The following is a 25230-nucleotide window of genomic DNA, read 5'->3' on the forward strand; positions in this document are numbered from 1 at the left end:
AGACATCTCTGCCATGCTCTGAGTTCAACATCAACAGCTACAGAGAGCAGGTTGCGGTTCTAACATGTATAGATCCGAAAGTTGTCAGAAATTGAGCAGGATACATCAAAATGTATCTCCAACAAGGATATGAAGAAAACACAATACAGTGATCTTCTATCAGCAAAGTTACATCATCAAAACTGAGTGAAATAACCATCTCCCTGTAGCTGGCAGAGGTCTTACATTCTAGCTGGACAGATACAACATGACCAGTTACTAATGATTAGTAATTTTCTGTCCAGCAGCTTCATGTTTGGTATGAAACACTAATTTCTGTGTCTTCTCAATTGTGCAGATTTTCAAAACTATGTTTATTGAAAGATTACAGTTTGCCCTCCAGTCAACTGCCTTAAATACATAGTATGAATACACTTAAATGTGTCTCAGTTCTCTTCAGTGAAAAAGAAGCCTCTTCCAAGTTTTGATCGACATCTTCCTTTCACAGCACGCTCCTAAGAATCCTGAAACTAGTTTTGTTCTGTCCAATGCAGGGACTATCACAGTACCTCTGCTGCTACAGTACAGTGACAAAGAATTGAAAAGTGCTTGACTTTTGTATCAAGGACACTAGATACCAGGTGCTGAGCTATAATGCATTTATTTTGGTGTCAAACTCTATACATACTGTCAATAATGGATAGTGATTTATTATAGAGTAACAGAAAAATTCTAGGTGAGCCTAGAGTGCTAGGGGCTTAAGCAGGGAGGTTGGACTTAATGATCCTCCCATACTGGGATCCTGTGATTCTGTGCATTAGCGAAGCAGTCTGCTAGTGTATGGAACAGGGCATCTCACCACCAACGCACAGAGTTCTAATCACTTCCTTAGAACCAACCTTATCCACATTCTTACTTTCAAAAGGAGGATAAGCATTCTAAGAGTCTCTTGTTTCACTTCAAAAATAGGACATCTACTTTTCCAAGGCTGTGAGGTACACCTCAAAGCCAACAACAGACATTTTTGCAACTGATATCCAGTCAGTCCCTTTATTCTGCAAACCCCCTGCAGCACACACTTGTTTTGTGCTAACTTTATGATACAATTGCACCCCAGCAGCACTTTGGAAGCCACAAACATTTTTTTCAGTGACAAATACGATTATTTTTCTGCCTGTTCAACATCTTGGGGATCTAGTCAGTGTAATTAGTTTAACTAAGGTCAAATATGTTTTGTATCTCTGAAATTAATTACAAGTGTTTTAAATTCTTTTTCCTTGCTCAGCTGAAGATGAAATGCTGCACCAAACAATAAGCATAGTGTGGCAAATGTTGGCATATACCAACACCAGTGCAGGTCCAAAATTCATACCGTATGCAGGAATGATATAAGCTCATATTCCTTGAGATAATGGAGAAACTCCACTCTCTCAAAGCAAGCCATACACTAGATTTTTGAACACCCAGAATGCTCAAATGGAGCCCTGCGATACCCACCTCTCAATCCACACTCCACCTACATCCAAATCAGCATGCTTCTACTTGCTACTCCAGTGTTTATACTCTGGGGTGTATTAGCTCTTGCTTCCACAGCACTGAATCAGTAATGCTGGGTGCTGTTGTGGTAGTGCAAAATGTACTTGTGTTTATGCTTAAGCAGAGAGGTGTTGTTTCTGAGAGCTCTTGTAGTCACTGATCCTTAAACACCACCAGAAAGCTGTTAGCTTTAAACCTTTTTAAATAACAGTATTCCATCAAGTACCAAATGAGCCTCTGTTCAAGTGGGATCGTTGTGGTTTCATTCCCAAAAAATTCAGGTTACAGTAAAGACCGCTGTGGCTCTCCTGAGCAAGGGAGCAGTCTGCTTCAGTCAGCTGAGCTGGATGGAGCTATGCCACACAGAGGTACGACCGAGCTTTAAAATGTGTGGACTTAAAAATGAAGAACTATGCCGCTCATTGTAAAACATATAACCTTTACGTAATTGGCAATATACTTTGAAGGGCTAAGGCACATCTTTGTATATTTATTCGTGTTTGTCAGTACCAAATGCTGGCAGAATTTTACCCTCCTTCTCTAGTTGCCCTTCTACAAAATAACCCAACCCCCAGGAAGTGTGATTTTATTCCATCACTTCATTTTTGAATGACAGTATCAACAGTTCTAAGTCTCACTTTAATTTGCAACACGTGTCTTGTTGGCTTTACTCTCGAATGTTAAGTAATATCCCTTGTGCGTATTGCACCTGAAAGCAAACTTGTGTAAACAACTCTTTAAGTTTTAAACCTTAAGCATTTCTTTATAACATCATCGGAAGAGGGAAATTACTGGTGCTCACGAACTACTGAACTACTTACTGCAATGTTTCCTGGCTGCAATTTCTGTTTCAAAGTCTCTTAAGTGCTTTGGTGAGTCCCTCTGATGAATCTACTCTCCCTTCACCTCAGATGATCCTGCTACCTCCCCACGTATCAACCTGGGGCATAAAATCAGCTCTCGAGTGTTCGGCGGCTCACGCAGGGCTTTGCTTTAGGTTGGTGGCTGCCTATTTCCTAACAGAAACAGGACACCCGCGAGCTGTCATTTGCAAGACAGAGGAGACCGTCGGTGAGGGCAGCCAAGAAGGCGGCACCGCGCTCAGCGCAGCTGCTATACCCAGCTTAAGATGGCGAGCCCCGCCCTCCCGCCGCCTGTGTGGGCCAAGATGGCGCCAGGGCCCCTCCCCTCGCCTGGGAGCCTCGGCGCACGCGGCAGCCTGGGCGCGCGCCCAACAGCCAGTCCGGCCGCGCGGCGTGCCTGCGCGCTCGGGCCCGTCGGCGCCGCGCGGTCGCAGTCGCGGACGTCAGCAGTGTGCGCCGCTGCCTGCCGCCGTCGGCAGGGGTGCGAGCGCCTGCGCAGTGGGGGTGCGCTCGGTGCGAGAGAGTCGGAGGGGTTGGCGATGGCTCCGGCGAGGTGCCGATCAGGTACGGCGGCGGTAGCACAAGTGGCCCAGGCGGCGCGCGGAGGCCCCGGCGGCTTCCCGGGAGCACGCCCTGGCGGCGCCTGGCGCTGGCGGGAGGGGAGCACGGCAGGCGCAGGCCCGCATTGTTAGCCGGGGGCGGCGGGAGGAGGGGCGGCGGCGGCGGCCTCGCCGCGGCGGGGGGTGGGGAGGCGCCTGCTTCCCGCCGCCCGGCCTGCCGCCGCCGGGTGGGAGGAAGGGCCAGCTCCCGCCGCCTGCCGTCTTGGTTTCTGCCGAGCTGTACTTTTCGCTCCTCGGCGGCGGGGCCCGGTTACGCGGCGGGTATCCGATGCTGCGCGCGTAAAAAGAAAAGAATACTAATAATAGTAAAAAAACAAAAAAGGGGGGGTGGGAGGTGGGTTTAGCGGTGCGGAGAGGGGTTAAAGTCGGTTTAAAAACGATGGCTGTGGGGCAGTAGCGGGCGGTTTTTCTGGCAAGTCGGAGAGTTGGTGAGCGGCCCTGCCGCGTTCGCGTGGTTAACTTGCCCTTGTTCGGGGAGAGGGAAACTGAACCGTGGCTGGAAGCCTACCTTCTGCCTTTGCCGGCAGCGCTCCCAAACGCGGTGTAGTCAGAGCCCTGGGAAAGAAATAACAATTTTAAAAGTACAAATCCTTCGTTCTGCAGAGTCACCTTTCCCTTCGTCTGCGTTGCAGTCTTGAACCAAGTTTTGCCTTTTAATAGCGTTAGTCCCATTGTTAAAACCGAGAGGATGGAGATCGCGGCTTAGGAAATATAATCATTTCTCTTGCAATCATTCGTGTTTCCGTCTTCTTATGCGTGTTGCCTACCAGGTTTAGGGATGTAATGATAATCTTTTAACACCTCCACCACCCTCTTCCGTTTTTTTTTAATCCACAATTAAAATAGCCTGTTGGTATATGTTTCAAAGATTGTAGCTGTGCTTTGTTTTAATAGATTGCAGTTATAGAAGATAGACAACCAGGAGATTTTATCTTTCGCCATGGCTCAGTTTGGAGGCCAGAAGAATCCCCCTTGGGCTACTCAGTTTACAGCCACTGCAGTATCTCAGCCAGGTCAGTTGACATACCACTTAATGTTTGAACCCTGACATCTAGTAGATTTGGTGATTCTGTAGTTGGGTATGGAGTTAAGAGTAGCACCATGCTAACTAACTTAAATTCTCTGTAAATGGTCTGAGTTGGGAGTTCTTTGCACAAATCGAGTCATTAAAGGCTGTTTCCTAATACTAGCTGTTGGGGTTTGTTTTCTTTTGTAAGGGGGGGATAAGTAAAATCCCATGTGAATTTGTATTGATTCTCTTGGTCAGTAGACAAAGTTGTGTAAATCAAATTGCCTTTCATCAAATTGCTCTAGATTGCTCTACATTAAATAATAACAGCGCAAAAAAGGCATTGCATATTTTTAAAGTGCTGCCTAAAGGGCAGCCTAAATCAATGTTTACAAAGTAGTTTGCCTTTACTAATCTATTTGACATACTTCACATAGCAAAGAGGTCTCTGAAATTTGCTACTTGGATGGGGAGAGGGTATGTTTTATTTTTAATGCTAAATTATAACTGCAGAGATCCCTGTAACTAAAGGTATTCCCTGATTAGAAGAGAGGGTTTCCTTTGAGCTCAGAAGCCTTATTCAATTGCAGGCTAGCATATTTAAAAACCTAACTGGCTAGATTTTCATGTTTTATGTTGTTTTATAGCATAAAGTTTTTTGAAGCAAGGACGTGAAGCTTGCTGCATGGTGAATCTTGGTGCTTCCCTTTCCAGTTCTGCGCTGCTATTTTCTTGAATGCAAAGCATTTGCCAAATGCTGTTTCAGTGTCTGATGTGAAAAACCTGTGGTACTTTGAGGATCCAGAATGTCAAAATGTCAGCACAGGCAGTAACCTCACTGAAGAGATGTCTTTCTAAAGAGTTGTATGGTTTTTCAGTTGTCTTTTGCATGTCTAGTTGGATATGATGTTGAATGGCATACCTTCTTTGTCAGTGGTTTTGTGTGCGGGAACTTTGCAGACTATGGGAATGCCCTTTCTTTTGTGCTTTGGAGGTACTTATTGGGGAGATGGAGGGGGAGGAAGAAATCTTTTTCTGACTCTTTTTTTCCCCCTGAAATGAGTCCTCCATCCCCAATTTTCACTTAGGGCACTGGTCCAATCTGAGTGAATACTCAGGAAACTGCCGCTCCCCAAGTGTTTCACAGTATTCAGTCCCAGTGTGTCTTTCCCTCTTACTCCATCCCCATTCACTGCCACTCTCTGCCTAAGCTGTTACTGTACCTAACCAGCTTTGTGCTCTTCTTCTGAGCAGCTCATGCTTATCCAAATTGCACTACTCTCCTTCTGTAAGAAACAGCTGAACAGCTGGAAAGAGTCATCACTGGGAACATGGGGGAGAGAGACAAACTGTGCTTTTGGTTCTCATGACTGACTGGGTGACACCTTGGAGCCATCAAAAAATGGCAGCATCTGGGGTGAAGTATTCTTGATACATTGGCTCATGTGGCAGCTGCTGCACCAGAAATAGTGGTAGAAGACTGAGGGCCAGTTCCATGTCCTGTTTCAGAGGGAAAGCCTCATAAAATCTGAAGAGGAGGAGCTGGCAGCCATCTTAGACCTTGTGGGGTTAGGACCAGAAGGGGGCCCTGGAGGAGAGGTGAAAGGAGCAAAGGCTCTAGAAGCACATGAACTTCTTGCCTGTGTTCTTATTCCTGTGACTCTGCCTTTGGCTAGCCTACTTCTGAGCTTGCTTAAATTAAGTGGAAAATTTAATTGGGATATAACTGGTCAGCATCAGTTGCTGTGAGACTTTTTTCACCTGCTCAATGAGGACAGTATCTCCAGGGTTTTGTAGCTGTTCATCTGATCCTGCAGCACCTGACTCAAACATGACAGACATTAAAGGCTAACATTTTGTTGCACTTTTGCCTTCTTCATGTGCCTTCTTTGTGTTTCTGGTGTCTCTCCCCACTGTAGTATCTCTCTTATTTCCAGTATCACTTGAATACATTTAGTTCCTAACATCCTTCTGTGCAGTCCTTTCCTGTTCCTACTGCAGTATGCAATCACTATGTCTGCATCCTCTTTCTCCTCTCTTGGTACTACTGAGCTCAGTCCTCAGGACTCTACTGCCTAGCTCCTGTTTCAGTACCCATGTACGTATCTGTTCTCTGGCATTTATTGTTGGCCATTCCAGTGCAGAATGATTTAGAACACAGAGTACAGGAAGTGCTTCTTTTGCAAAGTATGCAGTGCTCTGGCACTGCTGGGAGCTGAGGAGCAGTGTTAGTGTTGCACTGCAGCTCAGTAGTCACCTTTGCACATTTCAACGTGAAGCTATGGCTGTGCAGCCAGGTTGCTTGCCTGCAGAAGAGAGATGCTCCCAGTGCTCGGGCCATGTCTCACCGGCAGGTGGGCTTACCCCGATGAATCTCAGTGTTTGTTAACTGGTTTTAAGCAACTACATGTACAAAATATTTTTGTATCTTCAGAGGACTGGCCAGCAGTGTGACATTACATTTTTGCATGACAGCTGGTTTTGTCTGTGTCAGGTTGTTTCTCAAAAGCTTTATGCTGGTTGGGTATGGAGGAAAGAGATCTTGATTTTCACAGCACAAACAAATGCTAGTCAGCAGTGGTGGGTGATGCTGTTACAAACCCAGTTTAGTTATAGCAGAAAGGTAATTTCAGGCTTGAGGATTTTGTTGTTTGGAGTTTTTTGGTATTGATGACTTGGATACTGTCTTGGCCATCCCTGGTGCAGAAGTAACTGAGTTAAGGCTCTTAATTATTAAGGTGTGACACTAAGGTAGTTGTAGAGTGACATGCTGTGTAATGAAGAGTTCCTGGGATACCTTGGGGATAATTTGCTACCGCCTGTGTTTGTGGTGTTAGAAGACAGACAAGAGATTCAGGTGCAAGCAAAGATCTGTGTGTGCAAAGAGACTCCTTCTTATAACACGGTGAAATTTTTTCTCTGCTCTTGTATCATAGTTTTGTGCATCACATGATTAAAAGCAGAATTTGAAGTCCCTGCTATGCTGGTCAAGCATTGCTAAGTCATGCCTGCTATAGAAAATTAAACATTTCAAATATTCCTACATGGCACAGATTGCTTTTTGCATTCTCTTTATGCTTTTAACTTGAATAATGACGTGCAAGTTTCTGATACACCAGTGAGGGAGAATCCCTTCCTGTTCTCTCAGCTATTAATTTTTGCCATGTCTTTGGTCTGCAGCACAGAGCTGAGCATGTGCTGTTTCCAGTGTTATGGTTTATAGCATAGTGAAGCCGATTTTAATAGAACTGTGGTTGAAGGGAGGTCCTAGCTATGCTGAGCTCTGGCTGATGGGTGTTGTCTTGGTGATATCAAGACTTCATTGCATTAGGGTGAGGGATGGTGCACCTGATGAAAGCAAAAGTGCCTGAAGCTCAGTATCTTGTTGCTGGAAGCCCGTGTGAGGTGACTAAAAAAAGTGTAAGAGTAGGACAAGTACGCAGTGGATCTCAGAGGCACTAAGAAATAATAGCTGATCCCCAATTTGCTGACATGCTGTAAATGGATGCCCTGTGGTAAATACAATGAGCCTAGTTTCTATTGTGCACCTGTAAAGAGGGATTGGGGTTGTTTCAAGCAGGTTGTCTGACATTTGTATTGCAAGTGTGTTATGCTTGGAGAAGCTTAAAATCCCAAGGACCCAAAGTCACAGGCCACACTTCTACTGTGATTCTCATAAAGCTACATCACTTACTAAGGAGATAAATGTAGTCACATACTTGGAAGATGTTTCCCTAATCTTAAAGGGTCTCTGGAATTTAGAAACAGCAAGAGAGACTATCAAATACTGGCTTTGTGTTTGCTACAACAGAAATTTCTGTTTCCTAGAAGGATGCCAGACCAGCAGCCTAGGACTCCAGTTTCTAGCCAAGTCCTTTCAGATGGTCGTGCCATGCAGTATGTGGTGCAAGTGGAGTTGTTGAGACTGCATTTGAAGGAAAGCATTTCTGTCGCTGTACTTACTGAGATAATTACACATCCTCGGAGCTCTTGTTTGTCACTGCAGATGTTTGTAGCCAGTATTAATAATAGAGCAATCAGATGTCAATTCCACACTCAGCCTGTGATTCACTCTTGGCTTTCTGTGTGATTTTTCCTTTTTGGTTTTGTTTGTTTGTGTGCTTGCTGGCTTTAACTAGTAATGCCTATAGAGTTTGTTTGGCTTAGATAAGTACATAAATGAAAAGCAGTCAAATTAAACTCCTGGAATACTCTGGGGCAAATAGTAGGAACAAGATCCAGCTCTGAAAATTGTGTTCCTAGAGGTGTTATCCTTTGAGGGCATATTTACAGTCTTTTTTTTGTCTTTGTCATTTGTTAGTAAGCTGATCTGCAGTGTTGTAAATGACATGATGCCCAGTTGTTATTAAATGCCCATAAAATTACATTGGAAGTAGCAAAATTCCTCCTACCTTCTTAATGGACAAAATGTGATGAGAGTCTTAGGGTGGGCTGGGAATTGTGTGAGATAATTATGGGTTATACAGGAAAGGAAGTTGTCATAATGGAAACTGAAGAGCTGATTAACCTCAGGATCTGGTTTTGGGAGCAAGCTTGCTAATATTTTTGTGAATATCCTTCCGACAAAAAGTAGGAGAGAACTTGTGAAACTTGTTTGAAGGTGCTTCCCAACTCCATTCCCCTATGTTAGAACAGCATTAGAATAGAATTAAGTTGAATTACAATAGCTAGTGTAGTCAAACACATTCTAAGGTAATGGCATGAAGTATATTTCTGCACTGATAGGAATTTCTGCTCAGCATGTGGAAATAAGAGGAGGAAGATTAAGGCTTTGGTTATTTGCCTTGAGTGAGCCAGCAGAGTAATGCAGCCAAGAAAAGTGAAAATTGTCCCAGGATGCAGCAGTAAAGCATTTTCATTAGATTTAAAAGAGTTATGTGGGCAGTGCTGAGGTTCTAGATGAGGTTGTGCTTTTGAATGGTCAAAAAGACACATTCAAATTGAAGCTGATGGACAAGCATGAAGAGGGGAGAGGATCAGGAGAATGGAGGGCTTATCATGGGAAGAGTCTCAGATTTGGCTTGCTTGGCTTCTTCGGAAGCCCAAATCTTGGAGTTTACCAGGGAAAGAATTTCTGTGATGCTGGAAAAGCTCTAGTTTTGCTGTACTATAGAATGCTTGATTGCACTATTAAAATAGTATTACTTCCCAGTATATTTAACATGATAATATTTGAGCTAGACTATAGTGATTGTGATGATTTTCGCTGTTGCTTAGGTTTCTTCGTGTTTCATTCCAAAATTATAAGATGCTCAGTGCCATGATTAGCTCCTTCCTGAAGAGTTTACTCTGCTGGAAAGAACAGTGTGGCAGAGAGGATTACCTTATTCAGGATCTGTTGTGTTGGTTACAGCATTTTTGTGAATTCTATGGTGATGATCACCACCAACTACAGGCAATCTCTTGCAGCATCCATGAGTCAGGAATGAAAGCTTCGTTTTGGATCAGTAACAATAGTGCAGAGCACAAACTCTGCAGAGATAATACTGTAAATCTGTTCTTAACTTCATTGTTCCTCTTCAGTGGCTTTGGAAGAGAAAGGAAACCTCTTCGACTGCAGTGTTCTTCAGTTCTGAAGGTGGCTAGCTGACCTGTTTCTGCTGGCATTGTTTCCTTCTGAGTTTCTCCTTGGTTTTATTTAAACATGTGTACTAGACTGACAGCTCGATGAAGTGATATTTGATCATGCAGCTGCAGATAACTTTTTTAGAATCCCTGCCTAAGAGGGGGAGCAGCTTTCCAGATAGGTTTGCAGCCCTTCACTCAGATTTGCATTGTGCAGAACTTTCTGTCTTTGAAAGTTGTTAGTAAGGCTTAAGCATTCCTCATTCAGAAGTATCACGTGCATAAACAACTTAGCATATGACAGCTGCCACTTGTTAAAAGCTGTAATGACTGTAAAATAAACTAACCTTTTCTTTCAGGCAGTTTGACTCTGGGCAGCACAAACTCTTCCTAGTAAGAGTCAGAGAGAGCTTGACGTGGTCTCCTTGTCATTATAAGGCCGTTCCTTCTCTACCATCCCCCACATCTACAGTGTCCAGCTTGCTTGGGGACAAAGACAGTACTGAGTAAAGAAAAGCTTTGTGCATTTTCAGAAGCTTCTGCTTCATAGCTCTTATTACAGTAAAGATTTCTTTTGCCCTCAGGTGTAATGAAACATATACATGAACATACAGAACAGAGTTACAATCTTTATCTGGCTCATCCAAAGCCTGAATACCTTCAAGAAAGAATACAGTGTGTGTGCTGGGGGTGGGTGCAGATGGGGGTGGCAACTGCTAGTACTGAAAAATCACGAGCAGCTTGAGAGAAGGAAATGAAGTGGTCTATGTGCTTCTGCTGTGGCATAGTGTTTGAAATTAATTTAGAGGAGAAGCTACTGAGGTGTGATCCTTTATCTGAAATTTTGGAATTGGATTTATCTGCTTCGCTCAGGAATGAAGCATCCCATACTACATCTAGTGTAACTGTCAGAAGCCTCAGCTGTTTAAAGTTGTTCTTAGTGCTTATTGTGTGTGTTCTATTTTCAGCTGCTCTTGGTGTACAGCAGCCATCGCTGCTTGGAGCCTCTCCTACCATATACACCCAGCAGACAGCACTGGCAGCAGCAGGCCTAACCACACAAACACCAACCAACTATCAGCTCACCCAGACAGCTGCTTTGCAGCAGCAAGCTGCAGCTGCAGCAGCTGCCTTACAGCAGGTAAACAAAAAGGAGCATTTGCTATTGACTGCATGGACTTACACAGTATAAACCAGTGTCTTTGTAAAGCTCAAGTATCTGGGAGAAAAGCATAATGGGAAACAGTGAACATTGAAGCATAGACATGATTAAAATGCAGATTTCAGGGCTACAGCTATCCATAGTTGTATTGATCTGTGAAGGCTGGAATTTTGGCTATGGAGGTGCTGAGTTTTAGCTGCAGAAAGCCTTTTGGGAAAAGGAGTTCCGCTGTACCTAAACGGAGAATTTCAGGTTCCGAGTAACTGTCATCACTGTATATATTCTTAATAGCATTTTGCTTGACTTTGTACTGTGTTCTAAATATTGTGCAAGTGTAAAGCTTAACAAAAGTTACTTATTTTGGCTATAAAGAGTACATCAGAATCCAATCTAAAAGCTGGGAATAGTTGTTATGAAAGTAGTAACCTGTTGATGCTCATAATAATTGAGAAAGCTTGTTTATCAGAGAACTTGTGTTTGGTAATATTGGGGTAATAATACTGCCCGTTTATGAGATATTTTGCTTTTATCTGTTTCAGCAATATTCACAACCTCAGCAGACTCTCTATAGTGTACAGCAACAGGTTTGTCTGATTCTTACTGTGTACATCACAAATAACTTTAATGTTGCTTGTGTGTCTTATAGGATTTGTCTTCAAAATCATCCTGGGGTGGGAAGTTATTAAAAGAAACTACGTCATCAGTTTTTGTAGTGAGAGAGCTTGAAGTTCATAAACTGGAAGAGACGTATCCAGGATGGAAGCCTGCATGCTTTCATACAAAAGGAGATTTAAACATAGATACTGTTCCATGTGTACATGATTTCTGCTAAACTTTGCTCTAAACAGGGCTGTATATTTTAACTGCTGGAAAGAAGCTGTCCCAAAAAAAGGCTCCCTGTTACTTTTTTTATGGTCTTTGAACTTAACAGGATTTTGAAAAAGAATAAAATAACAGAGAAATTACAAGCCTAAGCTTCTCCAGCTGCCAAAACTTTATTTGGTATTGCTATTCACTTTCATTTAACCTAACCTCCCCTCCCCAGCATTTCTGCTTACTGAATAAACGTGGATTATCCAGTCTTATAGCTAACCACATGAGCACAATTTTATGTGTATGCAAACTGCCGAAATGACCAAACCCCAAAAGATGAGTAACTGGCTCAGATTAAGCAAAAACTCTTACTTGAAAAGAGGAGGTAAAATTGTAGAATTTCCTTAAACATATAAAATTAATTTATAACTTTATTTATTTTAAGTTGCAGCAACCTCAGCAGACCCTTTTAACTCAGGTTAGTTTGGTTTTATTGTTTGGTCTTCATCCCCAAACACCAATAATGCAAGAGTGCAAATTTGTGACATCTTGAGTAGCTTAATCTGTAAGATTAACTAAATATAAGTGGTCATTTTATTGGTACAGGTTTGTTTTATCCAGATATTAAAATATGCATAGCATTGGTTTCAAAAATCAATAGCAAGGACTTTTCCTTAATCTAGAAGGGAATATGTGTGTTGATTACATCATGATTTTGTTTTGAACTTCAGGTATTTGGTTGATTTGCAGTTAGTGGCAAACTGGGAAAATCTTTCTCCCTTTGGAGGAGGAATTTAACTTTGTGTGTTAACAGTATTGCAGTAGGTTTAAAAAGAGTCCTCCTGAGCTTAACAGGCTTAAAACATGCAACCATTTAACACACTCTTAAGTTGCTCTAGTTCTTAATTTGACTTTGTAAACATACTTTAAAAAAAAAGAAAGATAAAAATAGGTTACTTAATTTCCTTAGCTCGTTGTGTTCTGCTTTTGTGAGAAGGCAAGCATGTGAGGTGAGTTAGGCAAGTGGTTTGTGTTAGCCTCAACCTTTAACTGACAGTAATGCTACAGCTGGGATATAAACAGAGCATAATCTCCAAGCCTGTATTCCTAGCCAAGGTAGGAACTTACCTACTTTTCAGGCCCCCTGGACAGGTTAGTTGTAAGCAGTAAGGCAGTCTTAATTTTTTTTCTAGACAACGTCTGTGTTTTGGGGAGGTTGACTTTTTTAAAAGGAAAGGATGAACAAAGCCAGTCTTCATTTAAAATAGAAAACCTAATCTTAAAACACAACAACCAAAACAAAACAAAAACCCCACAAAACACCACCAACAACAATGAAACCCACAACTCTAAAACCAACCACTTCAAAACCAACAACCAAAAAATTCCCTAACAAACATGCCACCTTCTGAATATCTCTTATTTACAATCATTGTTTTAGAGGTGTTTTAACCCCCTGCCTTCTGGGTAAAGGAACTGTTCCTTATAGCTATGTCAGCTAGTTATAAGATTCATGGTTTGCTATATTTTGCTTACAGCCAGCTGTTGCACTACCTACCAGTCTTAGCCTGTCCACTCCTCAACCGGCAGCCCAGATTACTGTTTCCTATCCAGCACCTCGGTCAAGTCAGCAGCAAACCCAACCGCAAAAGCAGCGTGTCTTCACTGGGGTGGTTACCAAACTGCATGATACTTTTGGGTTTGTGGATGAAGATGTCTTTTTTCAACTCAGGTAAAATGTCAATACTTGCCTGACAAGCATTCTAAATAAATGGTTTAAGTTTTGACATTCTAATTCTGTGGCTTCACTGATGGTGCCTGCAGTTATTATATTTTTTTGTGTCAGTGCTGAAAGGCAGATGATCAAATAAGCTAGTAGACACTAGATTTGAGTACCTGTATGTGAATTTTAGAGACTCAGAAGGTATTAAGCTCCTTATAATATGAAATTGTAGAATTTGTGGGGGATTAAATGCATATAACTGGCTTTCTGCCTTTCAACTCAGTTCTGCTTAGAGAACTTCTGCTTTTGGGCCCCATGTAGGAGTTAAATTCCCGTGCATACTCCAAACTATAGCAGAGAGTACTTTTACTGAATTTGTATCTATAAGCTTTTTTTTCATTAGCTTTGTCTGCTTTCAGCTTTACATGTAACTTGCAAATGTAAAACTAGCTGAATAGGACTCTCAATACATTTTCTGTACTGTTTGCAGTGCTGTTAAAGGAAAGACACCTCAGGTTGGTGACAGAGTTCTGGTAGAAGCTACTTACAACCCTAATATGCCATTCAAATGGAATGCACAAAGGATTCAGACACTTCCAAATCAGGTATGTGGGGTTACCCAGTCTAACTTGTACTGGCTGCTTCTGGTTTAAGCTCACACCTAACTCCTTTTCTCTTCTGCCATTAGAACCAGACACAAGCCCAGCCATTACTGAAGACACCTCCAGCTGTTCTGCAGCCCATTGCACAGCAGACTGCATTCAGTGTTCAGGCACAGCCACAGCCACAGTCCTTGTTACAGGCACAGATTTCAGCAGCTTCAATCACACCTTTACTTCAGACACAGCCTCAGCCCTTGCTGCAGCAGCCACAGCAGAAAGGTGCTCCTTCAGTGCATGGAGTTTTGTTTTGGTCATTCTGGTGCTTAGTGTCCGATGGCTATTTTCTTGTTAGTGAGAGCAAAGCAATAGTTGAAATAATATGGAAAGGACCCTATAAAATTTTCAGTTTGAGTATGTGTCTTCCTGCAGTGCACATTGCCTGCAATAGCTCAAGAATCACCTGGTTAGTGATACCTCATGGACTCCTTGTTCACATTAAATCTGGAAACACTCAATGTGATTTTTATTCTCATGCTTTCACAGACAAGTTGCAGGGTTAAAAGTATTAACAGTTATATTTCTTCAGCATCTTCTGAGTGCTCAATGAGATCAGATTTCACACAGCTGTAGTGTTAAAACTATTATTTCAGTTAGCCCAGTTGACATTTGAGAAACTGCCAAAAGTAGCAAGTCTGAAACAAAGGTTGTGGTGGGGTCACATGAACTTGTAGCAGCTGAAGCATCAGCAATAGAATTGGTAACAAGATAAAATTAGGACTTGTCTTGCCCGCAGTAAAAGCAAGGGGAGGTCTTAAGCTGTCACCTGAGGAGACGTGTTGTAGGTAAATGTTACAGTCTAATTAGTCCTAGTTGTTCATTAGTGTTCATAGTAATGTTTGCTCCATTTACAGTCGGTTAAATATCTTGAGACAGTATGTACTGAGGGATTGATGCAGCAGTATAATAAATTGATGTAAGAATGATTTTTCAGGAAGCTAATTGTTTTTAGCTATGAGTAGCCTCAAAAATAAGTTTTAGGTTTTCTTTAGGTCTGTGAGTAGGTAATCTGTCTTAAAACAAATCACTTTTCTGAGGAAAGGCTTGCCTATCTACAGTGGTAGCTTATGTGTGCTTAGATTATATTAGTTTCTATCCTAAGAAGATGCTTTTAAACCAGTTTGAAATACTAGAGTCTGCATCAGTGAAGTGTAAAGCAAAAGTCTCATTTCTTGGGTATGTCATGGATTGAGTTGCTAAACCATTATTGTGTGGTGGTTATTAGTAAATAGATTTATATTTCTTTGACTCTAGAACTAGTCTAGAAAACGTACTGAAGTATAACAACCGTAAATCAGCGATGTTTGTATAGTGTGGATAGTTGCGCCCTATTTATTGATCGTGTACATTCTTGCTGCAGGTGGTTTGCTACAGCCTCCAGTTCGTCTGATTTCACAGCCTCAGCCAGCTCGAAGATTAGACCCACCATCCAGATTTTCTGGGAGGAATGACAGAGGAGGAGACCCTATGCCAAACCGAAAAGATGACAGGAGGTATGTTGTCTTAAGTCCAGGCTATAATCAAAACATTCCATAAAGACCTGTCTTCAGAGCTGAGATTCTTGCCCCAAAGTAAGTCAGCAATATGCACAAGTATCTTTACCTTTAGATATAATTGGAGAGTTTTCTCTGAAGGGAGGGAATTGCAAAATTGGTCTCATTGTAAAGAGACTGTACTGAAACAAACTTCTCTCCTTTTGGGGAGTCACTTCCAACAGGCCTAGCCTCTGTTGTACTAGAAATTCGTTTGTGGTATCGGCACACAAAAATATTTGTATGCTTTTTTTGAAGTCGTGAAAGAGACCGAGAGCGACGAAGGTCCAGGGAGAGATCACCCCAGCGAAAACGCTCCAGAGAGAGATCGCCCAGACGAGAGCGGGAGAGGTCTCCTCGCAGGCCGCGGCGCGTTGTTCCCCGTTACACCGTTCAGTTTTCCAAGTTTTCATTGGACTGGTAGGTTTACGCTTGTTTTAACTGTGGGCACAGATCACTAAGATGTGTTAAATGATGATCTTCAAAGAAAGAACAAATATGGTGTGATAAATTTTTCTGAGCTCTGGGTTGTTTTTGAATGCTCCAGCAAAATAGCTTTATTACCCTCTTTAATAACTACTCTATAATATGCAGCCATGTTAATCAGAAGAGCGTTCAGTAGTTACTTGTTTTTAAGCATCAGTCCATAACACTGACTTCAATATATTTGCTCTTTAAAGGTTGTATGTTCAGTTGGTTATACGTGGTTGTAGAGATATACAGAGATTGTATAGCTCTATCTTCCAAATCCTGTGTTTTATTTCAGCCGTAGCTGTGACATGATGGAGCTGAGGAGACGTTACCAGAACCTCTATATCCCAAGTGATTTCTTTGACGCGCAGTTTACGTGGGTGGACGCTTTCCCTATGTCTAGACCATTTCAGCTGGGAAACTACTGTAATTTCTACGTGATGCATAGAGAAGTAGATCCTATAGATAAAAACACTGCTGTCCTTGATCCACCCGATGCTGATCATCTATACAGTGCAAAGGTTTGTATAGTTTTCCACTGCTGTGACTGTTGATTAGAATATTTTTAACAGTAAGGTGGTGAAGTGACCCTAACTGCACTGACAATATTCTACAGCAATTCGAGCAAACAGAAGACAGTGTTTTAAACTTCCCAGTGAAGAGGTAGTTTGTAGATCTTGAAGAATCATGTCTGAAATGAGGTTTGTTTTTTCTGTTACTAGAGGTGTCCTCAATCTTGTTTTTACTGAGGTCTCTTTTCCATTCTCTGCACCTAGTTGCCCTGATCTAATTACAGGAAAGAAAGCCATCTCCTGGAAGAGCTTTGAATGTATTTCTTAGGCAATTCATTGTGAATAGTTAGTGCAGCCTTTTTTGTTTTCTCTTTTTTCCCCCTCCCTTTCAGGGGTTCTTTTGTATAGTTTGTGCTTTTCTGTTTTTCCTTTCTTCTTTCAGATACATAACATATAATACTCAGTATTTGTTATTTTGTTGAATGTGCTTTGAGCATATTGGGATTATCTGAATGCCAAAATACGCTACACTGAAAGCTGTAATGATATGTAAAAGACCTCAGTGTCAAAATGTCTTCCTAAAACCTGTTCCATTTGAAAGCTTCCATTAAAATAGGTCTTGAGATTTCTAGGTCAATCTGTTTTAGAAGCATTTCATGTTAAAGATAAATTTAGAAACAGAACTGCCTTTAACCACTGTTTCTGAAAGACTTTCAGCTTTACTTCCCTTCTGTATATAAAAGCTTTGAAGCCTCAGCTCAAATATCTGATGTACTTTTTTTGGTCTACTGATACAGAGCAAGAGCTCTCTTTCAGAAGGTTAAGCTTCAAAATGTACTCAGTAACTGAGGAATAGCATCCTGTTTCATAATACTAACCTGTTTAGGATATCAAGTAACCTTGTTCAGTTTGGCTGGGATAACAGGCTGCAGATGAATGTGTTGGTGAGTTCTGATTGTGACAAAAGGGAAGGGGTTAGTTACTGATACCAGAAATACACTCAGTGTGCTCCTTGCTATAGGGTATTTGACAGGTAGTGACAGCATGCAAAGCAAGTTGCTTTCATATGCCTTTGGTTTGTTGCAATTATTTTAATAAGATTACACTGCATCCATATGGGGCAGAGGGGCATTGGTTCTTGCCAGACATTTTAACACTCAGTTCTAATTTTATTTCGCCTTTGCTTGTTTTGGGGTATTGTGACACTGAGGAAAAAGCACTGGTATGTATGTAATTGCAAATTGAGGTCGTTTATTTACTAGTCATACTGAGAGATCTTCCCAAGACTCATTTGATCTGATTTACACAACAGGTGATGTTGATGGCTAGTCCTAGTATGGAAGATCTCTATCACAAGTCATGCGCTCTGGCTGAAGATCCTCAAGAACTTCGTGATGGATTTCAGCATCCTGCTAGGCTTGTAAAGGTAAATATACTTCGATGCCAGACACTTTTGGCAATAAAGGTTGGTTATAGAGCTTTAAAATACTTGCCAGTAATAGGAGTTGCAGGCAGCTAAGTGACGGCTTCATATTTTCATCTAAATAGACCTAGTTATGTGTCAACTCTTTCCAGTTTATAAGAGCTGTGTCTTCACTGCTTTCATATTTACTGCTTTGTTCAACTTAGTTAAACTCAGACATTAAGTATCTGGAGAAACCTATAATTATTAACTTCATTAGGTCTTTTTTTACAAGCACTTAGGCTTATTTTCTAAGGGCTTAGCTGTGAAGAGAAGACAAATGAAGCAACAGTTAAGCACTATAAGTGCAATTCTTGTTAACCTGAAAAAGCTGTAATCACTAGCGTTTCAGGAGAGCACAGACTTGTTTATCAATTAAGCTCCATGTTAAAGCAAATCAGAGTATTTGAATTTATAGGTATGCTTATGTGGTCTTTTGTAGCTTTGCTTTATCACTTTTAAGCAGGAAGATCTATAGAAGTGCATTGGAAGTAAGGAACTGTATAAGTAGCATTTGTTTTTTGTGTCAGAAAGCTTGCAAAACAGTAAGCCTATACCAGTAAAGAAACTGGATGGAAAGTCTTGCAGACAAGAATGAGTGATGATGTTTTAAACCTATTCCATTTCTGAACTATCCTGTGGAAAAAAATAACTGAACTCTTTCTTGACTGACTTTCATTTTCAGATTTCAAAATAATGAGACAGTTTACTCATGGATTTCAGTGTGTGTTCTGTGAAATAATCTTTGCACTTTGGGAAAATGACTTTACCCCTAGCAGGGGAACATTCAGAAGACTCTTTTTGTCTAGTTTTTAGTGGGTATGAAAGGCAAAGATGAAGCTATGGCTATTGGAGGACACTGGTCCCCATCACTGGATGGACCTGATCCAGAAAAGGACCCTTCTGTGCTGATAAAGACGGCTATTCGTTGTTGCAAGGCTCTTACAGGGATTGACTTAAGTGTGTGCACACAATGGTAAGTACTGTACTGCAGAACAAAGTACACTGTAGAAATACTTGTCTGTACCAGGAGTTTGAAGAAGGGGAAAAAAAAAAAGAAGAGGTGGAAATCCCTCTTTTTCTTTGCCAGCTGCTCTTGGTAGTGCAGGTAAACTACTCAAAGGATGTTCTGTTTTGTAAGAGGCTTGATTGGTGCCAACTGTGCTGAACACTGCATTAAGAACTAATTAAAAATTCTGAATTTATTTTGACATGTTGTAATTTTTTACTGAATGTGCGTTGAAAATATTTTTCATTTTGTGCATAGCTGGAGAAGATCGTCAAGAGAACTTCATTTCATTGATCTTTTGTTATAAACAAATAGCCGTTCGTTATACAGCCATATTTTCTCTTCATGACTTCCAGCCCTGTTAGTACTCACTGCAGTTTCACTAATACCTCAGAAGTCTACTGTATGCTAAATTGAAAGTGCTTCAGCATCGTCTGTTTGCACATTAAACTCTCACCCACTAAACGACAAGTTAAATTAAAAGCTTTTTGTTGGGTTTCCTCCTTCTTACTTGTGATACCGTTTTTACAAACATGCCAAAAGAGAAAATATGGCTTCCATAATTTTTTTCTTTAGATAAACTTCAAGGTCTTGCAGCAAAGTTTCTTTACTTGATGTGCTACAAGTGATCTAGGCTCTTTAAAATGTATTGTAGAATTTTTTTTCCAACATGCTTCTTCCCTTGCAACAGGTACCGTTTTGCAGAGATTCGCTACCATCGCCCTGAGGAGACCCACAAGGGGCGTACAGTTCCAGCTCATGTGGAGACAGTGGTTTTATTTTTCCCGGATGTTTGGCATTGCCTTCCCACCCGCTCAGAGTGGGAAACCCTCTCCCGAGGATACAAGCAGCAGCTGGTCGAGAAGCTTCAGGGTGAACGCAAGGAGGCTGATGGAGAACAGGCACTGAACGCTAATCCCTTTTTCTATTTCTGCTTCTCACAGGCACAGGAACACAGGCACAAAATGCACACCACATACTACACAACACACATACACAGGAGGAACATAACTGGTAACAGTGACTGGTAAACCAGCTTTCAGCAGTGTAGTGAATGTTGCTTTTTATTTCAGCTAGTTCACTAACTCTAAATGTGTATGCTGATACCACAAATGGAATCAAATTGTGCTTATGATGCGCAGAAAATTTTTTATCATAGATGTAGTTGCTGGAATCTGGGACCAGTTGTTGAGTGAGATGCAGTTTATGAGTAGCTGTCTTTAAACATTTTGCCATTTTCTAAAACTTCTAAATTCTCTCTTGTGGCCAGTTCTAATTGCGATATTTGAAACTGAACAAACAGTAGTCTGAAACATCTGAATTTCAGGCCACGTGGCTGATCAACATCTTGGAATAAGGAAAGGTCTGACTGAAAAAAGAGCAATCTGGGGGATTTAAAATCTAGGGGAAGATCACACACTGTGTGGTTGATGGAGACCAGCAGTGTCTGTGTAACCCCGATATGCTTTGTGGTGTTGCTTATCACCCTTTTGTGTTCCACAGATCTGGCTTGTATTGGCTGAGTGGCACTGTGATCATTTATGAAGTGGTAGAATGTGTGTGTGAACTTGTCTAAATAATAACTTTAGGAGAAGACTATCTGAAACAGTTCTGACCTTGCACAGATCAGCAACAGAATTTTAAAAAAGTAACTTAAATGCTTTCAAGCTTCTGAATGATAATTCCTAAATTTTATTTGTCAGGATGAAGAGGAAAAGGATGATGGAGAAGCTAAAGAGATCTCTACACCTACGCACTGGTCTAAACTGGATCCCAAAACAATGAAGGTATTTTCCTTGTTGATTTTATAGGTATTAGACTATGATCAAACATGCCTCCTGATTTTAATAAATGAATGGAGCTAATTCAAGATATTCTGAGTTCTTGAACTTCATACAATGAAAGGGCCTGTATGATCCATTAACTGGAAAACAAAACTCCAGTTACCTGCTTGTATCTACTAGCATTAAACATGTGGGGTTTAAAATATTTCAATGGTAGTTTGAAAAGGCAGTAATTATACAAAAATTTGTCAGGAGACATAATGAAGAGTTTCCTTGAAAAGAATAATAGTAATTAACTATTTTACTGTAGTAAAATCTTTTCCCTGTCCTTGTGAAAAGTTCCTCAAGAAAGGGGTTCTTTGAGGAGAACACAGCTTTAGATATACCAGTAAATAATAGTGGTTTTCAGCACAGATTTTAAAACTACAGTTGACTTTTCAGTGCTTTATACTAAACCTTTTTCTGCTAATCAAATATTTTCCGATGTCACTGGTTGATAGCACTTACAAAGCTTTTGTTTGCCAGGTAAATGACCTTCGCAAAGAATTAGAAAGTCGAACCCTTAGTTCTAAAGGACTGAAATCTCAGCTGATAGCTCGACTGACAAAGCAGCTAAAAGTAGAGGAACAAAAAGAAGAACAAAAGGAGCTGGAGAAGTCTGAGAAAGAAGAGGAAGAGGAGGAGGATAGGAAATCTGAAGATGACAAAGAGGTTAGGTTTTGAATATATTTGGTTTAAGACTTATTATATTTACATATAAAGTATATATAAAATTTGTATACATATGTACAAGTGTAAAAAGTACAGGAATGTACATGTAGTTGTGTTGAGATTTTCCTAGTTCTCTTATGGCTGCACTGGGAACTCTTGCTGTAACTTAATCTGTGCAACTGGAACAAAATCTTGGCAGGTTTGAATATCTTTATATCAGCACAGTCAGCTGAAATGTTTGGCTGCACTAGGGGTGTCTGAATTAATGTCAGTCCTTAAATGTAAGGAAAAATAAAATCCAAACTCTGTGCTTGAAGGGGTGAATCTACTTAATAAAATCTTAACTGCTTAAACCTAGGTGAAAAGCAGCTGCTTATTGGTATTGGCTTCTAGTGGCATACAGGCCTTGGGGAATTACTGTGAGATGGGAGCAGGGCAGGTTCCAGGCTGTAAAAGGTCTAGTTTCTTCCTGTGGCAAATGGTTTGCTTAGGTTTGTTTTTCTTCATTATGAAGGTTTAATTTTTTATTTTTGGGTGAACTTCTGTGTATTGAAGTTTCTTAATTTTACAGTTTGCTGTTTCAGTACTACTTAGCCTCTCATGCTGTTCCATAAGGATAAACAAGATCTGTACAGTAAGGCTGAAGCTCAACCACAGAGAAGGGACATAAATATCTGGAGAATATATTATGTTTTAGTTGCTTTTAAACCTGCCTTTTTGTGTATTGCCTGCTAACCAATCTGAGATGATGTGAAATTTTATATCTGCATGGACCGTGTCGAGGGCCATGTGCTTGCTAATTCTCAGCTGCTGCCTTCTCCCTCACTTTGGATGAGCTTCAGCTATCCTGAGGTTTCTTGCCACAGTTTTATTCAAGATTAGGGGAGGGAATTTTGATTGTGTGCTTGTTTGTTTGTTTTTTAAAAAGCACAAGCTTTACCATGACTTCTTTCCATACTCAGAGTAGTTTAATGTTTCTCTTTTGGCAGTCAGTAAGCAGCTTGCTATTTTACCTTTTTTTAACCTTTTGTGTGATATGCATTACTTGTGGCTACAGAGATTGCCTATCCCATAATCAAAAGAGTCAAGTAAAATGTCATCTGGTAATTGTTAAATCTGTGTTGGATATCTTTGGGAAGTTTATGTATGAAGCCTTCTTTCTTCCTCTGTAAGGAATGAAACAGCTTAATGTACTGTACAGTTCTACATTAAAAAAAACCTTTCAGGAGCACTGACTCCATTGCTAGCTTGCACACCATGTTTTGAAGTGAACAAGCTCAAGTCCTTCCACTGTTGAAAAAACATGCTATGGTTAGCACCATGAGATAGTTGGAAGGTACTAGTTGCTCTATGGGCTAAACAACACTTAATGATCTGCTTTGTGATGCTCAGGCTTCCAGTTAGCTTGGCCAAGTGTTGGCGGTGCACAGGTATATGTTCTGTGACTTCTGTCTTCTGTGTTGAATTCAGCAGCTTTGGCTTTCCTTTTTTGAAAGCAGTGAGTAATGAAAATAATATATGGGATGAAACATCAGCTTTGGAATATACTGTATGTAATTTTTTCCCCCCCTTCTTTTTAGGAAGAGGAAAGAAAGCGTCAAGAAGAAATGGAACGTCAGCGGCGGGAGAGACGTTACATCCTGCCTGATGAGCCAGCAATCATTGTACATCCCAACTGGGCAGCAAAGAGTGGGAAATTTGACTGTAGCATTATGTCTCTTAGTGTTCTTCTGGACTATAGATTAGAAGATAATAAAGAACATTCCTTTGAGGTAATTCAGCTGCACTACTGACAGCTAGCCATTCTTGCTTCTTTTTCATCATGTGGTAATGTCAGTGTTGTTAAATTAGACAAGTTTTATAATAGCGTGGCAAAAGCCTACTTCAGTAAATTAGTTTCATTGTGCAGTCCCTAGAAATAATTGTCCAGTCTTTGGTACACTACTAGAGCAGTACAGTCACTGACAGGAAACTGAGTTTATGCAGCAAGTCTAGGTCCTAAACTACATCAGTAAAGGAAAGAAGCATTTTGATGAAGTTCAGAATAGATAGTAAGAAATCTGACAGGACTTAAAATTCTGCTGTGATGAAAGCTGGTAAGATAGTATCTTACAGCCATGTAATCATAAATGTTCATACATTTAAGTGTATGTTTTAAAACTCCTTGTACATTCTCTTTTTGTTCTTTATATGCAGGTATCATTGTTTGCAGAACTTTTCAATGAAATGCTTCAGAGAGATTTTGGTGTCAGAATTTACAAAGCACTGATATCTCTCCCAGAGAGGGAGGACAAAAAGGACAAAAAAAGCAAAAAAGATGAGAGGAAAGAAAAAAAAGAAGAAAAAGATGAAGAAACAGATGATCCAAAACCTAAGAGGAGAAAATCTGGAGATGATAAAGATAAAAAAGAAGATAGAGACGAAAAGAAGGTGTGCAGCTAGCTCATATGAAGTACTATACTGTCTGGATCAATATTAAACTGGTTGTATTTGAATTTTACTTTATTGCTTTTGAAAATGGGTTTCAGAGTGTTAGTTAATTGACTCACTGATCTCTATTTAAATATGCTTCAACTCTATACAGTTATTTTAACATTCACCTATAACACATGGATTTATATTGGTGACTAAATATAAACATGCCAGTTTGGAATGTGTGGTAATGAGGTTTTTTGCTTCCCTAGTTTTTTAGTGTTCTGACTGGTTACATTTTGGGGAACTTTTTTTACAGAGGGAAGATAAAAGAAAAGATGATTCTAAAGATGAAGAAGAAACTGAAGATGACAATAATCAAGAAGAATATGATCCAATGGAGGCAGAAGAGGCTGAAGACGAAGATGAAGGTATCTTGAATTACAAATGTTGTGGCTTTCAGAAAATTAATTACCACTGAGCATGTCCCTTCAAGCTGGAGTATGCACTGGAACTAGACCATTTTAAATTGTGTTAATAGTCTGATTTTATTTAGTAGTTCTTGACCAGGCCTACTGGAAACGTAAGTGCCTTTATGTGGGGCATTGTGTGAACATGGTTAACTACCTGTGGTACTCAAAGCAAGGCATGCATATAGAAGTGGTTTTATTTTTTTCAGAATGCAGACCACTCGCAACTCCCATTGAAGTCAGTAGGAGATGTGAGTATTCAGCACCTCTGAAAAACCAGGCCACTTCGAAGTGCCTAACTTCCTGTTCTTCAATTCTGAACGATCATCCTATTTTTCACTAGGCCAGAATGTAGTGTGGGGTGTTAGGAGTGGATTTCTGTTTGGGTGGAGTTGTTTGCCTGAAGAAATGGGGAAAGGGGATGGGAAACTTTCCTGTCTCCAGGGCCCTCTTTCTCTGCTCAGATGCGGGAAGGTGTAAGACACGATGTATGCTTTTTGTCTTGTGTTTCTTTGTGGTTTTTGTCCTTTAGTAGAGAGTTGTTGCTGGAGATGTGGGTTTGAACTGCTTAGATATTGCAGTCCCAGCATTCAGCCTTAACAACAATGGTTCTAATTTGTGGTTTCTAAAGTAACTCCCATTTACTTATAATCTGGTTGTGAGGGTGCCCTAGGCTTGCCTGTTGTGTGCAAGTGCTTCTGCTTCCCATAATCTCTCCTTGTGCCATTCTCAGCCAGAGTTGCTGAGAACAATCCAACACACCAGGGGGTGTTGGCAAAATTAGACAAGTGTTGTGACACATACTTCTGTCCAGAGTTTTCCCCACAAGAAAGGTGAGCTTAAAGCTGAACTTGGTACATGGTTCTGTGACCAAGGATTTTCACATAAGGTAGAGCTGCATGCCATAATCCATCCTT

At 40.8% G+C, this 25230-nt stretch overlaps 1 protein-coding gene and 1 non-coding gene across 6 annotated transcripts in view; both read left to right on the plus strand.

The window, feature by feature from the left end:
* The first annotated feature begins 2845 nt into the window (after nucleotides 1-2845).
* The window catches only part of CCAR1 (cell division cycle and apoptosis regulator 1), a 29794-nt gene continuing 7409 nt past the window's right edge, over nucleotides 2846-25230 (plus strand). For 2 of the 5 annotated variants that reach the window (XM_054174780.1, XM_054174779.1), the window contains exons 1-20: nucleotides 2846-2942; nucleotides 3893-4011; nucleotides 10562-10734; nucleotides 11295-11339; nucleotides 12014-12046; nucleotides 13107-13300; nucleotides 13782-13896; nucleotides 13980-14172; nucleotides 15311-15443; nucleotides 15741-15902; nucleotides 16249-16474; nucleotides 17778-17891; nucleotides 18737-18903; nucleotides 19628-19838; nucleotides 20640-20723; nucleotides 21246-21431; nucleotides 23012-23203; nucleotides 23628-23861; nucleotides 24163-24274; nucleotides 24523-24564. In XM_054174780.1, coding sequence (XP_054030755.1) covers nucleotides 3939-4011; nucleotides 10562-10734; nucleotides 11295-11339; nucleotides 12014-12046; nucleotides 13107-13300; nucleotides 13782-13896; nucleotides 13980-14172; nucleotides 15311-15443; nucleotides 15741-15902; nucleotides 16249-16474; nucleotides 17778-17891; nucleotides 18737-18903; nucleotides 19628-19838; nucleotides 20640-20723; nucleotides 21246-21431; nucleotides 23012-23203; nucleotides 23628-23861; nucleotides 24163-24274; nucleotides 24523-24564 — 2689 coding nt within the window. In that variant the 5' untranslated portion in view covers nucleotides 2846-2942; nucleotides 3893-3938. The remainder of the gene's footprint in view (nucleotides 2943-3892; nucleotides 4012-10561; nucleotides 10735-11294; nucleotides 11340-12013; nucleotides 12047-13106; nucleotides 13301-13781; nucleotides 13897-13979; nucleotides 14173-15310; nucleotides 15444-15740; nucleotides 15903-16248; nucleotides 16475-17777; nucleotides 17892-18736; nucleotides 18904-19627; nucleotides 19839-20639; nucleotides 20724-21245; nucleotides 21432-23011; nucleotides 23204-23627; nucleotides 23862-24162; nucleotides 24275-24522; nucleotides 24565-25230) is intronic. The other 3 variants (XM_054174781.1, XM_054174783.1, XM_054174782.1) reach the window with 3 other exon arrangements.
* Nucleotides 18524-18587, plus strand: LOC128898718 (small nucleolar RNA SNORD98). Its single transcript, XR_008462958.1, has one exon. It is a non-coding gene; the product is annotated as a small nucleolar RNA SNORD98 (small nucleolar RNA).

The sequence above is a fragment of the Dryobates pubescens genome, chromosome 30, assembly GCF_014839835.1.
Source record: "Dryobates pubescens isolate bDryPub1 chromosome 30, bDryPub1.pri, whole genome shotgun sequence".
Lineage (NCBI taxonomy): Eukaryota > Metazoa > Chordata > Aves > Piciformes > Picidae > Dryobates > Dryobates pubescens.